We start from the raw sequence: 16711 nt of genomic DNA on the forward strand, positions 1-16711 counted from the left end.
TCCAGGAGGTCGGCCTTTCTTTTCCTCAACTCTCCCCGCCCGGAGAGCCAGGTGGGATCCGGGACCCCGCCCCTTCCCCGTATCCCTTCCCTTGACCCACCTCGTCTCGGTTCTCCCTCCCGTTTCGGTTCCCGACGCCGGAAGGAGCCGAAGCACCGACGGAAAAAGCCGAAGCTATCTCCGAGAGTGAGGCCTTCCCGAAGCGGTGGCGGAGGGAGCCGAGGTTCTGCGAGAGAGAAGGAGTGAGCGAGTGGAATCTCCGGGAAGAGCCGAAGCTTCGAGTCGAGCTTAATCTCTGGCGGGCCCGAGGACAAGCACCGAAACCTTCGGGAAGTGCTGAGTCCCAGGACAGTTAGGCTTATCGGAAGTAGCGGATAGTTCGGACAGAGTGGGCGGGGTACAGCGGGGAGCCCCTGCAGAAGCGGCCAAAGACGGACGGTTTGAGTTGTCGGAAGAAGCCGAACCCTTGGCGGGGCTGGGGGGCACTGGGTTCCGAGGAAGGCGAGGACCCACGGAAATACCCGAACGTTGAAGAGCTAGTTTCCGAAAAGTTACGACAACCTGAGAACCCGGCGAAGCCCTCACTTCGGGTGTTTTCGGAATAAGCCGAAGCCTCTGCGCCGACTCCTTCCTCTACGGCCCGGAAATAGCTGAAGCGCTTCGGGACCAGGCTCTGGGGAAGGGGCACCTCGCGGGCTGGCGGGCGGGCAGGCGGGCGGGCGGGGAAAGGGGCGGAGCCGGGGCGGGGCGGGCGGCCGGGGCTCGATTAGGCAGGGGGCGGTGGCGCGCCGGAGGCGGCCGGAAGTAGCCGAAGCGAGCGGCGGAAGTAGCCGAAGCGGCCGGAGCGGGCGGGCGGCAAGGCGAGGTGAGAGCTGCACAGGGCCCTACGCGGCCGCCTCAGCATGTCGGACTTCGACGAGTTCGAGCGGCAGCTCAACGAGAATAAGCAAGGTGAGGGCGCTGGGGGCGCGGGGCGGCGGGCGGGGCGGCTCCTGGCTTTCCTCCGTGCCCCCCGCCATTTTCCCCCTCGCTTCCCCTCCTCACAGGGCCGCGCGGCCACCCCCCACCCCCCCCCCACCGTCCGGCGGCGCGCGCCTCGCTCACGTGACCGCCCGGCGTGCCTCCGCGCGCGGGACGGAAGGGGGCGGCGGGCGCGCGCCGGCACGCATGCGCGCCATGCTTCGTCCTGCGCCCCGCTTGCTCCCTGGTGGAAGCGGCGCGGCCCGAAGGGTTCCCCGCGTGTCTCCTCGCGGACTATTTTTACTATTCTGGGGAGGAGAATATATATGTATATACACATGTATATCGTACCCCTCGGTCCCTGTTTTCCTCCCGCTGCCTGGGCACTTCCGCTTCCGGCTGGGTCCGTGGCCTGGGTCTCCACGCCCCCTTTGTTCCAAAATGGCGGTTGGGAGCTCGCCCACTTCACGTGGGCATGGGCACGCCCGCGGCGTGGGCCAGCCCTCCCTCTGCGACTGCCACGTGCGCCGAGTCCTGCGGGTTAGCCCGCGCAGGGGTCCTCGCTGGTCTTGGGGGATCTCGGGTCACCGCGTGTGACGTGGGTTCCCTCGTGAAAGAGGCGCGCCTTGTGCGATTTTAAGGTGTTCGTGTCCCAGGCATACGTCCTGCCTACACGCAGGCGGTGGCAGTGGCAATGATCGCAGCGTTAGTCCCTCACCGTTCTCCCGCTAGACAAACTCCACGCCTTGTCCGGTCCCAATTCGGGACCTCTAGACTGCAAATCACCTCAACATCTAGAGATGGGGAAACTGAGGCACTGAAAGAGTAAAGGGCCTGGTCCAGTTGGGTGCCATAGGGGAAGGTGGGCAGCAAAGGCCCTCCCCGGGGGCCATGCAGGTGCCCTTCAACTTGGAGAGTCCCAAGAATTTTGGAACTGGTAGAGCCCTTCGACGTTTGAAAAGTTCCTCTTGTCTCATTATTTCCGTTTGGGGGCGAAGAAACGTAGACCCAGGGAAGGTGGGGAGGTTGAGGCTCATGCTGCCCGTGGTCGAAGGGCTGCGTGCGGGCGCCCGAGTTCTCTGAACCGGCCTGGAGTTGGGGCTGAGGGGCCATGCCTGAGTGCCCGGGGCTTGTCTTCCTTTCTGTGCATGACCCGCGTAACAGCACAGGCCTGAGAGTTGAGCTGCCTGGGTTCAGACAGCTACTTTGATGCTTAGCTGTGCTGCTCTCATGTCTTCGTGGCTGTTTGTTTTAATGGGGGGAGTGGCCATTCGTTTGCCACGGGGTTTCTGAAATTAATAAGGGTGGTAGTAATGACAGTCTCAGTGCATGCCACGTGCCAGGCACTTTGCTAAGCTCTTTGCACAGATTTTCTAAGTGGACCCTTACAACACCCCCCTGAGGCTGAAATAATTTTTCTTTTGTAGAAGAGGAAACAGGCTCAGGAAGTTTTAAAACTTTCCCAGGCCTGATCAGAGGCAGAGTTGAGATTAAATAGGGTAACATAGGTAAAGTGTGGGGGCATGTGAGTTGGTACACATTAAATGGCCAGTAAGGGGTATTTTTCATTGTGAAATCTTTCCTTGCGTAGTAAGGTCTTTAGCTCCCTCAGAGATGGGTGTCACAGTTGGGGAAGGTGCTTTCAAAACATCCTACTGCCAAGTCCTCGTGCACCCTCTTTTGAAGGAGAGAAACCCGAGTTTTGGAGGGTTGGTGCTGTTGCTGGTTTCATGTGAGCAGGAGAGCTGACACTGTCCGGCTCTGGCTGGCAGCTAGGCCTGGTCTGCTGTGCTGGACTGCCATGAAGCTGGCTGAGACCTTCCTGGAGGCTCTTGCCCATGTGCAGGGCCCTTTTGGTACTGGGAGGCCAGGCCAGGCTCTCAGCCCTCCCCTGTCCCCTGGGTTGGTGGTGCAGTTCCCACACGGTGGCCACAGCATTTTGAACACCTGAAGTTCCCTCTCTCTCCAGGTTCGGTGTGTATGGGGGGAAGCACTGCTCACGTGTTGCCCAACTGTGGGTTTTTGTGTCTGAGCCAACCCCCTCCTGACTCTACCCCTACCTAATGCACCTGTGTCTCCAGGGAGTTAATTTCCTGATCTGCGTCCCAGGCACCCAACAGGCGTCACCGCTTCCTCTGTCTGAGAGCCTTAGCCACAGGAAAGACCCTTGGGGCTCTCAGTGCAGCCTGCCTTCTCACAAGCACAGAACCAGAGCCTGTGTGCTTACCTGCCCCCCTCACACTACTCTCCTGTTTCCAGTATTTGATTCATTTTTAATATTTTGCTTTTAAGGGGATAGTCCCGTTGTCATTAGTGGTTCCATCCAGACCCCAAGTGCTCTGCCTGAGTTCGGGAGTGTGGCCTGCTCTTTCATGAGCTTGCTGACACGGCAGGGTTCATGTTCAGGCTTCTCTGCTTCCTTGCGTTTTGGCCTTTGGGCCAGTCCTGTGAGTGCCCTGTGCCTCAGTTTACCTGTTACAGAAGCCCCCAGCAAGGTTTTCCCAAAATAGTAGTAAGGATTGAGTGCAAGTGAGATATTTAGCCCAGGTTCTGGATTTAGGAAGCATCCTGGTGTTTGCTGTTGTGTCTTTCCCATTTCTTAGGTGCCTGTTTTTCGTGAATTTTAGTGATTCTGGAATTGAGGTGCAGTCACAAAAAGTTCATAGTTAATTACATCAGAAAATAGACATACGTGTGGAGGAGGCTAAAGTCTACTCTGAGCCCTCTCCTCGCTGCCTCTTCCACCTCCTGTCCCCAGGAGCATGGTGAAGCTCATGAGTACACTAATGGGGCCTGATGGGTAGTTGAGGAACCAGTGTCTTTGAACCCAGGAACTAAAGTAGAATGCTGTGCTCGAGCTCCCCTGCTCACAGTTCAGCCTGCAGCTTCTGCAAGGCTGAGAGGTCTGTAGCAAATGGGTTTCTGTGGCCTAGCTGGGAGGGTGCTGCCCCAAGCCAGGAGGTGAGGGAGCTGAGCGAGGCTGGAACAGAGCTCTGTGCCACCTCCTGGGCCTCTGGAGAAAGCAGCCCAGCCCCTTGATTGCTTTGAGGCAAGGATGGGTTGGTCTGGGATTCAGGTCTTTGTGGGGCAGAAAGGGGCCTCGGGGAGGGCATCCTGGTTGACACCTCACTCTGGGCCTGATGGTGGGGCTATGGGTGCACCTGGTGATTGAGGATGTCTTTCCTGAGGGGCCACAGGTCCCTTCAGGAAAACATCATTGGGTCTCTTGGTTCCCCAGCCTCTAGCCCTGCCCCTCTCAGGGACGACCCTGGGGTCAGGCCCCTCAGCCCTGGAGGGGGACCAGGAGCCAGCCTCCTCTGTCTTCTCTGGCTCCCCAGCTCCTCCTGAGCAGCCTCAGGTATCTTACACCCCTGGGGCATCTCCAGGCCCTGTCCCCTCAGGTAACCAGCTCCCATCCCCAGGGTCCCCCAGGGTCCCTGGACTGGTTTGTGGACCCAGGCAGCCTGCTATTTCCCCTCCTCTGTCGAATCCTATCCCCTTGGGGGTGGCCTCCCTGGGGCTGGGGCATGGCCCCCAGTGTGCGGGTGGGCTGGGCCACGTCCTCCCTCAGCTCATCCTCCCCCACCTTGCCCAGAGCGAGACAAGGAGAACCGGCACCGGAAGCGCAGCCACAGCCGCTCACGCAGCCGGGACCGCAAGCGCCGGAGCCGGAGCCGAGACAGGCGCAACCGGGACCAGCGGAGCGCCTCCCGGGACAGGCGGCGACGAAGGTACCAGGCTGGAGACCCCCGGCTGGGCGGATGGCGTGGACCAGCGTGGGAGGGGGCTGGGGGGTCCTTGGCCTCTGTGGCTCCTGTCAGGGTGGTATCTGGCTTGTCTGTGGAATTCAGTTTTCTGTTTTGGGATTTCCTATAGTTTCTGGTGGGTTGTAGCGGCAGCAGGTTCTTGATCTTGGAGGCACGGGTGATTCTGTCTTTTCCCTTCATGAGGGGCTGCCCCACCCGTCCCTAACCAGATGGCTCACCTCTTCCTCACTCTCTTTCTGAGCTCTTGTGGGACTGTTTGGAGCCTGTGCTCTGCCTCCTGGGAAGGGGGCCATTACAGAGGCCAGCACCTCTGTCCCAGCCACCTTCTGGCTTGGGACGTTGGTTGTCTAATACTTCTTCCTTCTCTAAGGTGCCCCTTCTGTTCTCTCTGCCCTCTTAGGTGAGGAGGGGTGGGGTAGATGAAGTCCTGCCTCTTCCCAGCTCAGTCTCCAACTAGAAGGTTGTCTGTCTGGCCCTTCCTGCTGTTCTTAGTTTTTCTTTCCTGGCGTGTGGGTTTTGGGGGAGTGACTGGGCCCAGGGGGCCAGCTTGTGGTTCACCTCGGCCCTTCCCCCAGCCCTGGGGCTTTGTGCCCTGGGGGGGTGCGGTGTGTGGGGAAGACGAGGTTCCCCAGTCACTCCTCCCCATACCTTTCCCTCCTACCCCCAGCAAACCTTTGACCAGAGGCGCTAAAGAGGAGCACGGTGGATTGATGTGAGCTTCTCTTCCTGCCCTTTCCACCCCGATGTCCACTCCTTCCCCTCCCACCCTGTGCACCTGCCCAGCCCTGTCCAGCCCTGGCCCAAGCACCTGCCTTGAAAATGAGCCCCTCCCCTGGGCACGCCTGACCCAGACCCTCTCCCTCCCGGAGAGAGCGGAGCTACCGGTGGGGAGCCAGGGGAGCCTGGGGGCTGGCAGGCCTGCTGTGGGCCACACTGAGGTGGCCTTGCCTGCTCTCCCCTCCACCCTCCCCAGTCGCTCTCCCCGCCATGAGAAGAAGAAGAAGGTCCGCAAGTACTGGGACGTGCCGCCACCCGGCTTTGAGCACATCACCCCCATGCAGTACAAGGCCATGCAAGGTGGGCTTCTTGGCGTGCACTGGGGAGGGTCACTCATCTGTGCCCTGGGCTTTTTAGCCTCTGCCCTTTGAAGCCCCCATGGTGGGGTGGGGCTGACACCTGGCTTCCTAAGGCAGCAGGTCCATTAGGGTGCCCACCCGAGGACAGGCTGTGGGGGTGGGGGTGATTGGGCAGCACCGGTACAGGGTTGTCCTGACACTGGCTAATCCTGTCTGCCCTTCTCGAAGCTGCGGGTCAGATTCCAGCCACCGCCCTCCTCCCCACCATGACCCCGGACGGTCTGGCTGTGACCCCTACGCCGGTGCCCGTGGTCGGGAGCCAGATGACCAGACAGGCCCGGCGCCTCTACGTGGGCAACATCCCCTTTGGCATCACTGAGGTACTGCCCTCCCCCTTGCCCTGCCCGTCCCCTGCCCCTTCCCCTCCCCCTGTTCCTCCCCTTCCCTCCGTTCCCTTCCCTACCTGCACGGGTCAGACTCTGCTCCTGCAAGACCCCCCGGCCCCCCTCCCAGACGGACGATGGAGTTGAGCCAGCCAGGGGCCGGGCTGGGGGTGGCCCTCCCTCCCTCCTCTATCCTCTCCCGTCTCCCCTCCCCAACCTCCTCCAAACCCATGGATCGAGCACACACATAACTTACCTACGAACCACGAATCCGAGTCCGTGTGGAGAGAGACAGAGAGGGAGACTCGACACACACACACAGACGCACGCCCCCCTCAGTTTCTGACATGCCTCTGTTCTCTGCCGCCTGTCCCCATCCTCTCCCACAGCCCTCCCGTGGTCGCTGCTCTTTTATTTTTGATGGCCCTGACCTCCCCACCTTCCCCATGCTCCTCTCCCCCCTCTCCCCACCCCTTCCCGTGGCACCCCTGAGAATCCCGAGATCAAAGAGTTGTTTCCATTTCTCTTTAAAGTGAAATATTGTGGGGCTGAGATCCCTCGTAGCAACAAAAAGTTTGCTACCATCGGCGAAGGCAAGTAAGGTCCATTCTGACTTTCTCAACCTGCACTTTGCTACATTTGATGAACCAGCCCCCGACTCCAGGGCCAGATCCCTCCACATCACTCTTCTCTCCTCCCCTTCCCCGCCCTCCCCACCTCCTCCTGTGTGCCCCTCCCCCTCTGTCTCTCTGCTCCTCTTTCCACTCTCTGTCTCCCACTTGGGGTCCCTCTGTCCTGCCTGCCGCTGCTTTTCCACTTTCCTGTCATTTCCCTCTTTGTCGCCATCGGCTGTTTGTTCTGTTTCCTTGTTTTCTCTGCTTTGTGTTTTCTGTCTTCTCCCTGTGGTCATCATTTCCTGCATCTTACCTTGAACCCTATTTCTCCTTCCCCCTTTGGGCCCCTGGGGCTCGCCCCACACCTGGCCCCCCGCGCCTCTGCTGCCCCCTCCCAATTCTCTTATTTCCCCCTCCCGCTTTTCCTACTATGGACCTCTATCCCCACCCTATTCCACTGCCCCCCCTCCTTCCTCCCTGTCCCTTCCCCTCCCCCTTCCCCCCAAACCCTCCGTGTCTCCCTCTCTCACCCTCCCCCTCCTCTCTCCACCCCCTTCCCCGCCCCTCCCTGTCTCCTCTTCCCTCTGCAGGAGGCCATGATGGATTTCTTCAACGCCCAGATGCGCTTGGGGGGGCTGACACAGGCCCCTGGCAACCCCGTCCTGGCTGTGCAGATTAACCAGGATAAGAACTTTGCCTTCTTAGAGGTGAGAGGCAGGGCAGGGCATTGTGCTGCTTTGACTCCAGCACCTTGTTTGTATGGGGCCCTTTGTGATTGTTCTCTGCCCTCCCAGAGCCCCCTGGGGACTGGGGGGCTGGGCTGGCTGCTCACCCCTGCCCCTCACTACCCGTTCGTTCTCTTTCCTTCAGTTCCGCTCAGTGGACGAGACCACCCAGGCTATGGCCTTCGATGGCATCATCTTCCAGGGCCAGTCGCTGAAGATCCGCAGGCCTCATGACTACCAACCCCTGCCTGGCATGTCGGAGAACCCTTCTGTCTACGTGCCTGGTGAGTTGAGCCCTATCCTGTCTGTCAGTCTAGCAGAGCCACATGGGAAACAGTGCGAGTGCTCTGGTCTCGTCTTCTCCAATTCCCCAAACCTTTGAAGCTAAGGATCTCCCTGCTTAGCAGAGGTGGCACCCCAGGCCAGAGAGGATGAACTGATTTGCCTGAGGACACACAGCTTGTGAGTGGCAGAGCCAGGACCAGAGCACAGGTGTGGGGCGTGAAGGGCCCAAGTGCGGGGGCCTCGGGCAGCGTAACTGTGTGTGCAATCAGTGGTCAGTATTACTGTACAAGGTGTCTGCTTGCTGTCCACTGTGTCGGCGTTAGAGAATAGGCTGTATTGCGAGGTCAACTGGCAAGAGAACAGGAGGTGAGACTCAGATCTGCCCAGGGTTGAGGGGTTCAGGTGGGATTGAAGGTGAGGAAGGATGGGCTGGTGAGTGGAAGCGCTTCAGTTGGAGGACTTCAGCACTGGTCTTCCTGGACAGCAGACCCCATGTTAGGGACAGAATTCAGAGATGGAGTTACTTCTCCCGAGCTCTGTGGTTCTGGGTGTCACTGGAGGTCAGTTCTCTGTGCTGCTTGGGCTGAGTGATGTACGAAAACAACTGGGTGTCTGGTTATAAACAGTGTCCGGCCAGGTTGAGCTGGTTCCTTGGGTTCAGGTGAAACTCCACTGTGGGTCCTGGGGCCTGTCCCGCAGCATGTGCACTGTCATTCCGGCTGGGAGATTATGGCCAACCTGGGGCCAGCCCCCTTTTGTCTGGACAGGGCCAGAGGGTAGATATTTTGGGATTTGCAGGCCGTGTAGTGTGTGGAAACAGCTCTTCTGCGCTGTAGTGTGAAAGCAGCCAGAGATGCCACCTCAGTGAGCAGCCGTGCTGTTTCCTCCACCTTGATGTTTACGGATGTGGACATTTGGATTTCGTGCCGCTTTTACGTTATGAAGTAACCTCTCAGAGCTTGCAGGCCATACAGAATTGGACAGCGGGCCGGACTTGAGCCCTGTGGTCCATAGGTGGGGTGTAAGTTAGGATTCAGGTCTGTGGGAACCCTGGGGTGAGAGGAGCTTTTGCCGCAGCTGTGCTGGGGGCCTGGGCCTCCAGCCCCAGGAGTTGTTGCCACAAAGGCGGGTGAGCATGGACATGCTCTGGGTGTGGGGGTCAGCCAGGCCCTTGGGGTTTGGGATCATGGGGTTCTGTGGACTGAGGTTTCGCTCTGGAGGATGCCTTTTAGAAACTGGGTCAGCTCTTCACGTTCCAAAGTTGTGGGGATGTGGGGTTCCAGGGCAGGTGGCACCTTGGGACCGGGCCTGAGTGCCTGGCTCATTTCCAGCACTGGCCCCCACAACAGTTTGGGTAAATTCATTTCATTTTTAGTTTTTTGAAAATCGAGGTATAGGGTACGCTGACCTTCTCTAAGTGTGCAACCTGATGAGTTCTTAAGTGTCTGTGGAACCAGCTCTCACGTCAGGCAAGTGCAGTGTTCCTTTGTGCTCTTCTCAGGAAACCCAGCGTGTCCTAACTCGTTCATGATTACCTGAGGAGCCCCCCTCCCCCCCCATGCTGTTGTGTCAGGCACTGTCTTAGGTGTGCTCTGGGTCACCTGTTGATTTTCGTGACAGTTCTATAGTGTGAGGGTTGGTGAGGGACAACCTGGGGCTAGTATGGACCCCGCCTGTTTTTTAATTTTTTATTGGCACCCAGCTCTGTCCATGTGTTGCCCATGGTTTAAGCTGCTCTCGTGCTGTGGTGGCCAAGTTGAGTAGTGACAAAGCCTTCGGCCCACAAAGTGGAATACTCCCCAGCTGGCCTTTCTGTGGCATTCAGGTCCTGAAGCCCATTGTATAGGAGGCAGCATGGCTTGGGCAACGCTGACTCTCTCCAGGGTGAGAGGCTGGGCTTCTGCTCTGCCTCTTCCCTGTGTGGGCGGAGATGGCAGGGACTTGGAACTCGTTCCCAGGCCTGTGTCTGGATGCTGTCACCAAGCTTGGGCAGCACAGGTATACTCACTGAGCTGCTCTCTCTGGGCGACAGGGTCTCCGCGCCTCAGCCCTCCATTCTGGGGGTGGCAGGGAGCGGGATTCTGCCTGTAGGTTGAGCATCCTTGGGTTCTATTTTCTCTGTAATAAAGCTAACTTTAACATTCTCTTCTCCATACGAAAGAAACTATGACAAAAGCGAAAAGCATTTCATAAAATCTAGCAGTTGTCTTTGATTGGGAAAAACTCGGGAACCTGGGAGGCACCTTCTTGGCAGAAGGGTACGGACCTGAAACTGTAGATGCACATCATTTAGCAGTGACACCTTAAACTTCCACCTGTCTAGTGCTGAAGCAGGGTCCTGTGTGGAGTCTGAGACGAGCTGTAAACTGCAACAATGGAGCCAGAGCTGTGTTTGGGGGCCAGAAGGCACAGTGATGTTTGTGTTGGTGAATTCAGCTTGGCCATGAGTTCCTGCCCCTTGTCAGGCTTACCCTACAGTTCAGGCTGAGTCCAGCTCTGCCCCAGGAGGCTTCTGCCTGTGGGCTCCACCCGCTCTCTCTGTTGGCAAGGTTTTCTGTGCGAGGCCCTCGGTTTTGCTGAGGCAGAGGTGACACCGGGCGCAGAAAGGATTGCTTGGTTGTTGGGGTCCAGGGCAGCCTTTGGGGGAGGTGGCAAAGAGCCAATGCGTGAAGCATCCCGTAGCCGGCGTGCTTGGAGGCCTGTCTTTTCTGTCAGAAGTTGTTGGGCTTGATTTTGGGCTCTGAAACCAACATGAGTTCCCAGTTGGCATCACCCTTTCCTGGCCAGGGGACCTTGAAAGGTCACTCTCCTCCCTGCTTCAGGGCCCAGTGTCCATGAAGGGCCTTCAGTGGCTGTGGCACTGACTTCTCCCAAGTCTGGCCCTCAGGCCCTGTGTGAAGGACACACTTTGAGGAAATCATCCCATGAGGTGCAGGGAGCCTTGCTCAGTGCTGCAGCCCTGATCTGAACCCAGGGAGCCTGACTCAGGTGCCGTCAGCACCCTCGCTTCCCTGAGGTGCGTGGCACAGCAGGTACCAGCCTGGGCCCCACGGCTGGGGTTCACCAGGCTCTGCCTCTCACCTGCTGGGTGATATAACCTCTGCCCCTGTCCTAGTCTGCTGTCAGGAAGGCAACACCCCCCCGGAAAGTCCTTAGTTCACTGTGGAGTCGAGTGAGTGGGTCCTGGAGGCCCCTTCTTCCTGCCTGTGTGACCTTAGGCTCCTCTGGGGTCTTCAGTGTACCCCTGTTGTACTATGGGTAGGGCTTTGGAGAGCATTGAGGTGTAGACTGAGTGTGGCCCAGGGCCAGGCCTGTGGGGACTGCTCTGTCTGAGGCCCCTGTTCCCAGGATGCTCTGTTCCTCCCCTTGGACAAGCAGGTCTCGAGGGTGATGGGGCTCGGCCGTGGTGCTCAGAGTGGCTGGGCTGGTGCCAGCATTCTTGAAGGAGGATGCGAGGGGAGCCAGGCAGGTGGTGGGAGGAGCCCACCCTCCCCGGGGGTTGGTGGTTCTGTGTCTCAGGTGCGTTTCACCTGCCTGGCTCATCTTCCCAGGGAAAGGGGGCGGGGGTCACTGTTTGGTGTGAGGCTGCAGAGGAAGGCAGGGGTAGGAGCAGGCCAGGCTGGATGGATGGCAGGTCTGTACAGACAGTTGTACCAGGGCTGCTGGCACTCATCTCTGAGCCCAGAGTTCAGTGCACAGGGCAGGATTGGAGGATTAGACGCACAGTGGTCACGAAACCCACTCCGCCAACGAGACCCTGCTGTGTCAGTCCCTGCTGGGTGCCAGCGACACGGTGCTGAGTGAGCTGGGCAACTCAGGGACACAGCAGACTCCTCCAGTGTCACACGTGGGGGCTGCTTGGCTGTGTGGAGTGCAGGAACACTGGGAGCAGGCCCCAGAGTCTCACCTCCCGGGAGACCCGATGTAAGCAGTGGGTGACCAGAAAAGGGCTGCAGGAGAAAGAAAAGGTTGTGGGTCTTTTGAGACCCCTCCTCAGTTGGGTGAGTTTGCATAGCCACAGGCAGCAAGCTGGGTTGTGAGCTCAGGTCTTTATGTCTCCAGGGCGAGACTGTCACAGTGAGACCTAGGTAACCTCAGAGGCTGGACAGGTGTGGGAGACATGGTGTTTTCTATTTTGAGCCGTCACCGGGCCGGGAGGAAAGCGGGCCTCTCCCTGCACACTCCCCCAGGGTTCGGTGACAACCTCTTGGTGGGCATCCAAGTCTGTTCCTTCCTTCTCCCCTCAGGAGTTGTGTCCACTGTGGTCCCAGACTCTGCCCACAAGCTCTTCATCGGAGGCTTACCCAACTACCTAAACGATGACCAGGTAGGCCCCTTCCCACCCCTACCCCCACCCCCATCCCTGCCTTTGCCTGAACAAACCCTGATGGCATGGTGGGCACTTCCACAGGTGAAAGAACTGCTGACATCGTTCGGGCCTCTCAAGGCCTTCAACCTGGTCAAGGACAGCGCCACTGGGCTCTCCAAGGGTTACGCCTTCTGTGAGTACGTGGACATCAACGTCACAGATCAGGTGAGCCCCGGGCCCTGGCGCGGCTGAATCTGCCCTTGCCCCGCACCCTGCTGTGTTCTCGCTGAGGTCTCCCCTCCTCGGGATGGGCGGGAGGAGGCCAGCCAGCCTCGGGGCCCTGCCTGGGGCTTTCCAAGCTCTCAGCCCTTTGCCTTCCCCTCTTCCCCCACCAATGCCTGGATCTGCGGTATTGGGGGGATGGCTGGCTCCTGGCCCCTGACCCACACCTCTTCCCTGCACCCCCCTACCCCTCATCCTCTAAACATAGGCCATTGCGGGGCTGAACGGGATGCAGCTGGGGGACAAGAAACTGCTGGTCCAGAGGGCGAGTGTGGGAGCCAAGAATGCCACGCTGGTGAGCCTCCCGGCACGTCATCTTCCATTGGCTAGGGGGACTCGGGGGTGGGAAGGGGCAGCATGGGATGGGTCTTCCTCAGCTCTGCCCTTGGTTTTCCTGGGCATTAAGGGTAGGGCTTGGTGTTCCTTGGATAGCATCTGAAGGAGGGCAGCCCTGTGACATCCCTGTGTGTCTGTCCCACAGAGCACCATAAACCAGACTCCTGTGACCCTGCAAGTGCCGGGCCTGATGAGCTCCCAGGTGCAGATGGGCGGCCACCCGACTGAGGTCCTGTGCCTCATGAACATGGTGCTGCCTGAGGAGCTGCTGGACGACGAGGAATACGAGGAGATCGTGGAGGATGTGCGGGACGAATGCAGCAAGTACGGGCTGGTCAAGTCCATCGAGATCCCCCGGCCTGTGGACGGTGTCGAGGTGCCCGGCTGTGGAAAGGTGTGTGCATCTCACCCCTCCCCTATGCCTCCCTTTCTCAAACACACCACACCCAGGGCCCGTGGTGCAGTGTTACTGTGGCTCGTAACTTTGGTTTAGAAATTGGCTGTTATGTGACCTTGTGTGCAAGTGGTCACAACCACCACAAACCCACTTACTTTCTGGGTGCCAGGTGCCCTGCTAAGCGGCCCTGCTAATAAGCTCACCTGTGTTACCCCTGAACTCTCACAGCAGCTCCTTGGGCCCCTTCCTCGGAGGACACAGGCTGTGTGGTCAGGTTTCAGATTCTCACGACCTTTTCAGATCTTACTAAGTCAAGTCACCTCCAGCACTGTGCCCTGGGAGGCAGGGTGTGCATCTCACCCACCCAGTGAATCTGTGAGTGCCTCTCCTGCGGTCAAGCAGGACAGTGGGCCTGTTGTTACCGTGCTAACCTGTGTTGGGGAAGGGAGCAGGTCCTGCACAGTGTTTTCAGATAGGAACGTCAAGGTTGAGGTGGCTTTAAGCACCTGAGGATGTGTTGGTTTTGCAGCAGGCAGGTGGTGTCCTGGGCCGGGGGTGCAGAGCCACTGGGGCGGGCAGGAGTGTGTGCTTGGTGTCTTTGGGTAGTGAGGAATCGAGTCAATTTTGTTCACGCTGTCATCAGCACTAGAATGGAGACTGAGAGGATACTGGAGGAATGAATGGGAAGATCCTGTCTGGACTCTGGGATCAGCCTGTTTTAAACTGTATTTCCATCTCTTTAGGGTCTGTGCTGTGCATTGTTAAGATGATTAACCCCATCCCCAGCCTCCCCACTCGTTGCCAGAAGCACTGTGCCCTCCTTTGTGACAATCAAAAAACAAATCCCGACATTGTCATATGTAGTCTGGGGACACATTGACCCTGGTTGAGAACTGCTTGGAATATAACTTTTTAAAAAATATATCTTTATTGATTTCAGAGAGAGGAAAGGAGGGGGTGAGAGAGAGAGAGAAACATCAATGATGAGAGAGTCATTGATTGGCTGCCTAGCCCGCAACCCGGGCCTGTGCCCTGACCGGGAATCGAACCCCAATCTCCTGGGCCCTAGGTTGATGCTCAACCGCTGAGCCATGCCCGGCCGGGCGGAAGATAAGTTTTTGAAGTTTTTATTTTAATGACAATACAATACCGTTATTAACAAAATTATTCTTAGTACCTACCCAATCCACATTCAGGTTTCCCTTGTCTCAGAAATGTCTTCTACAGTTTGATTGTTTCAGAGTCCAAACTGGGATTCATGCACTTGGTTTTAATCTTGCTTATAATTGTTCAGTTCCACATCACCCATGCCCCCCTTTTTTGCTAGCCATTAGTTGTAGTTGAAGCAATAGGGGCATTCTAGAGTCCCCATGCATCTGCCCCTCCACTTCATAAACTGGTGGTTCAAGCAAGATAGACACTTGAATAGGTCAAAGTTCAACTTTTTCTGCTGTCAGCTTGGGTTTGAATCTTAATTTTATTATTTTTTTAAAAATATCTTTATTGATTTCAGAGAGAGGAAAGGAGAGGGAGAGAGAGAGATAGAAACATCAATGATGAGAGAGTCATTGATCAGCTGCAGCCCACAACCTGGGCATGTGCCCTGACCGGGAATCGAACCCTGATCGCCTGGATCCTAGGTCGATGCTCAACCGCTGAGCCACGCCCGGCCGGGCTGAATCTTAATTTTTGAGCTTCTCTTAACTTCATCTCTTGTCTGGGGAGAACGTGGCCCTTGGGGTGGCTGGGGCCAGCCTGGTGCAGAGGAGACAACACAAGTGACCTCTTCCCCTGGGAGCCTGCTTCTGCTCTCTCCATGCCTGTGCATGCCTCCGCTCTGTCCTCTCCTGCTCTTTGATCCTGGGGTTCTGGAGAACATATGGGTAAAAGCCTCCAAATGTGTGGTGAGGAACCCCCTTCCCTCTCACTCCGAGAGTTCAGGGTTTGGGTGGTAACTGGCTGGTTGCTGCGAGAGAGCCAGCTAGCTCCTGCTCTGTGGCAGAGAGGCCACTCGGCCTTCACAACCTGCCTCTTGTTCTACAGATCTTCGTGGAGTTCACCTCTGTGTTTGACTGCCAGAAAGCCATGCAGGGCCTGACAGGTCGCAAGTTCGCCAACAGAGTGGTTGTCACAAAATACTGTGACCCCGACTCTTACCACCGCCGGGACTTCTGGTAGAGGCGGCGGGGGCGGGCGGGGGGCCGGGCTGGCTGGGGGCTTCTCCCCCATGCCCCCCTCCCTCTTTTCCCCCTCCGAAGACGATGGGCAGAGGAGTGACAGCCGAATGACAGCCGGCAGCAACTGGAATGGCAGCAATTAAGGGTGGGGGGGTGGGGGTTGGGCGGGGCGGGGACTGGGGAAGTGTGCACACGGCCCACACAGACACACGCACCCACAGACACAGAGGGAAGGGGTCCGAATGGGGAGGGGTGCACAGAAGGGCGGGGTAAGACCCCACAGCCCCTCCTCCAAACAGCCTCTCCTCCCTTATACCCCCTTCCTCCCCTTTTCCACTGTAGGAACAGCGTGTTTATATTTTATGGCCAAACTATTTTGAATTTTGTTGTCCGGCCCTTTGCCCTGCCCTCTCCCTTTCCAGGACCGCAACTCCAGCCCTTTGGCCTCTAGCCCTCCCCCTGGTTTCTTACGTAGTTGGTTCTCTCCTCTAGTCTCCCCGGACCCCATGGCCCCTGCCCCTCTCCTACTCTGTGGCGGTTTCATATTTGCTAAGACGAATTTGCTCATTAAACATTTTGTTGTATTTTACTTTATGGAGCTGCTTTGTTTGGTGTGTGTAACCCCGGGGTGTTCCCATGGTCCCAGGCCGAGCCTCTGCTCCAGAAAACCTGAGGGCCCCGCACCAACGCCCTGATGCCCTTGGCTGGCGTCGGGCGCACCCGCCTTCACCGCCGCCTTCTACGACCGGGCGTGGCCGCGCAGAGGAGGGCTTAACGGTGTGGTCCCTACGTAGGCAACCGTGCCCGCTGGGGACAGGGAGGGGGTAAGAGGCCTCGCGGGCCTGGAGCTGGCACTGCGGCGGTGACAGGGTGGGGACAGCACGGCGCCCCTGCCCCTTGGTGTGTGTCCCCCGGCGTGCTGGCGGCGGGCGGAAGTGAGGCTAGCGACGCCTGTCCACCGGGCCTCGCGCGCCGGAAGTGACGCTCCTGCGGGGCTGAGGAAGCCACTGGTGCGCAGGCGCGCTGCAGTCGGGGCCGGGCGGGGCGCGCAGCCACTTCCGCTTCCGGTCCGTCGCCTCTTTCGGTTGCTTCCCGTCCGCTCGGCGGCTCCCCTTCCCCGCCCGGCTCTCCGCGCCCCTCTCGGGCGCCGGGGCGGCGGGGCCGTCGTCGTGTGGCCCTCCGTGCGTCCGCGCGTTCGCCCGAGCGCGTTCCCGCCTCCGCTACCCGCGGCTCGGCGCGCACCCCGCGACACCGAGGCCGAGCGGGTGCAGGGGGCTGCCCGCCATGACCCCCCGGAGCCCGGCGTGAGGCGCCCGAGGTGAGCGCGGGCAGGGGCTCGGGTGTCTGCCGGCCCCGGTCGCCTCCGTGGCCTTCGTGTCTCCGCGCCGTCTGGGCCTGCA

At 58.7% G+C, this 16711-nt stretch overlaps 1 protein-coding gene across 4 annotated transcripts; it reads left to right on the forward strand.

Annotated features, from left to right (window-relative positions):
- Positions 1-790: 790 nt before the first annotated feature.
- Positions 791-15420, forward strand: U2AF2 (U2 small nuclear RNA auxiliary factor 2). 4 transcript variants are annotated; one of them, XM_087826953.1, is made up of 12 exons: positions 791-951; positions 4556-4691; positions 5395-5439; positions 5701-5804; positions 6032-6183; positions 7391-7507; positions 7671-7809; positions 12034-12137; positions 12222-12344; positions 12610-12708; positions 12883-13131; positions 15178-15420. In XM_087826953.1, exons 1-12 carry the CDS (start codon positions 903-905, stop codon positions 15310-15312), a joined length of 1452 nt encoding a protein of 483 aa, XP_087683079.1. In that variant the 5' UTR covers positions 791-902; the 3' UTR covers positions 15313-15420. The 4 variants fall into 4 exon arrangements, with proteins under 4 accessions (XP_087683079.1, XP_087683080.1, XP_087683081.1 ...); XM_087826954.1 differs by having other exon boundaries at positions 12610-12696; XM_087826955.1 differs by having other exon boundaries at positions 12058-12137; positions 15178-15417.
- The last annotated feature ends 1291 nt before the right edge of the window (positions 15421-16711 follow it).

This window comes from Miniopterus natalensis, chromosome 18, assembly GCF_054644295.1.
Source record: "Miniopterus natalensis isolate mMinNat1 chromosome 18, mMinNat1.hap1, whole genome shotgun sequence".
In the NCBI taxonomy this organism is placed as follows: Eukaryota; Metazoa; Chordata; class Mammalia; order Chiroptera; family Miniopteridae; genus Miniopterus; species Miniopterus natalensis.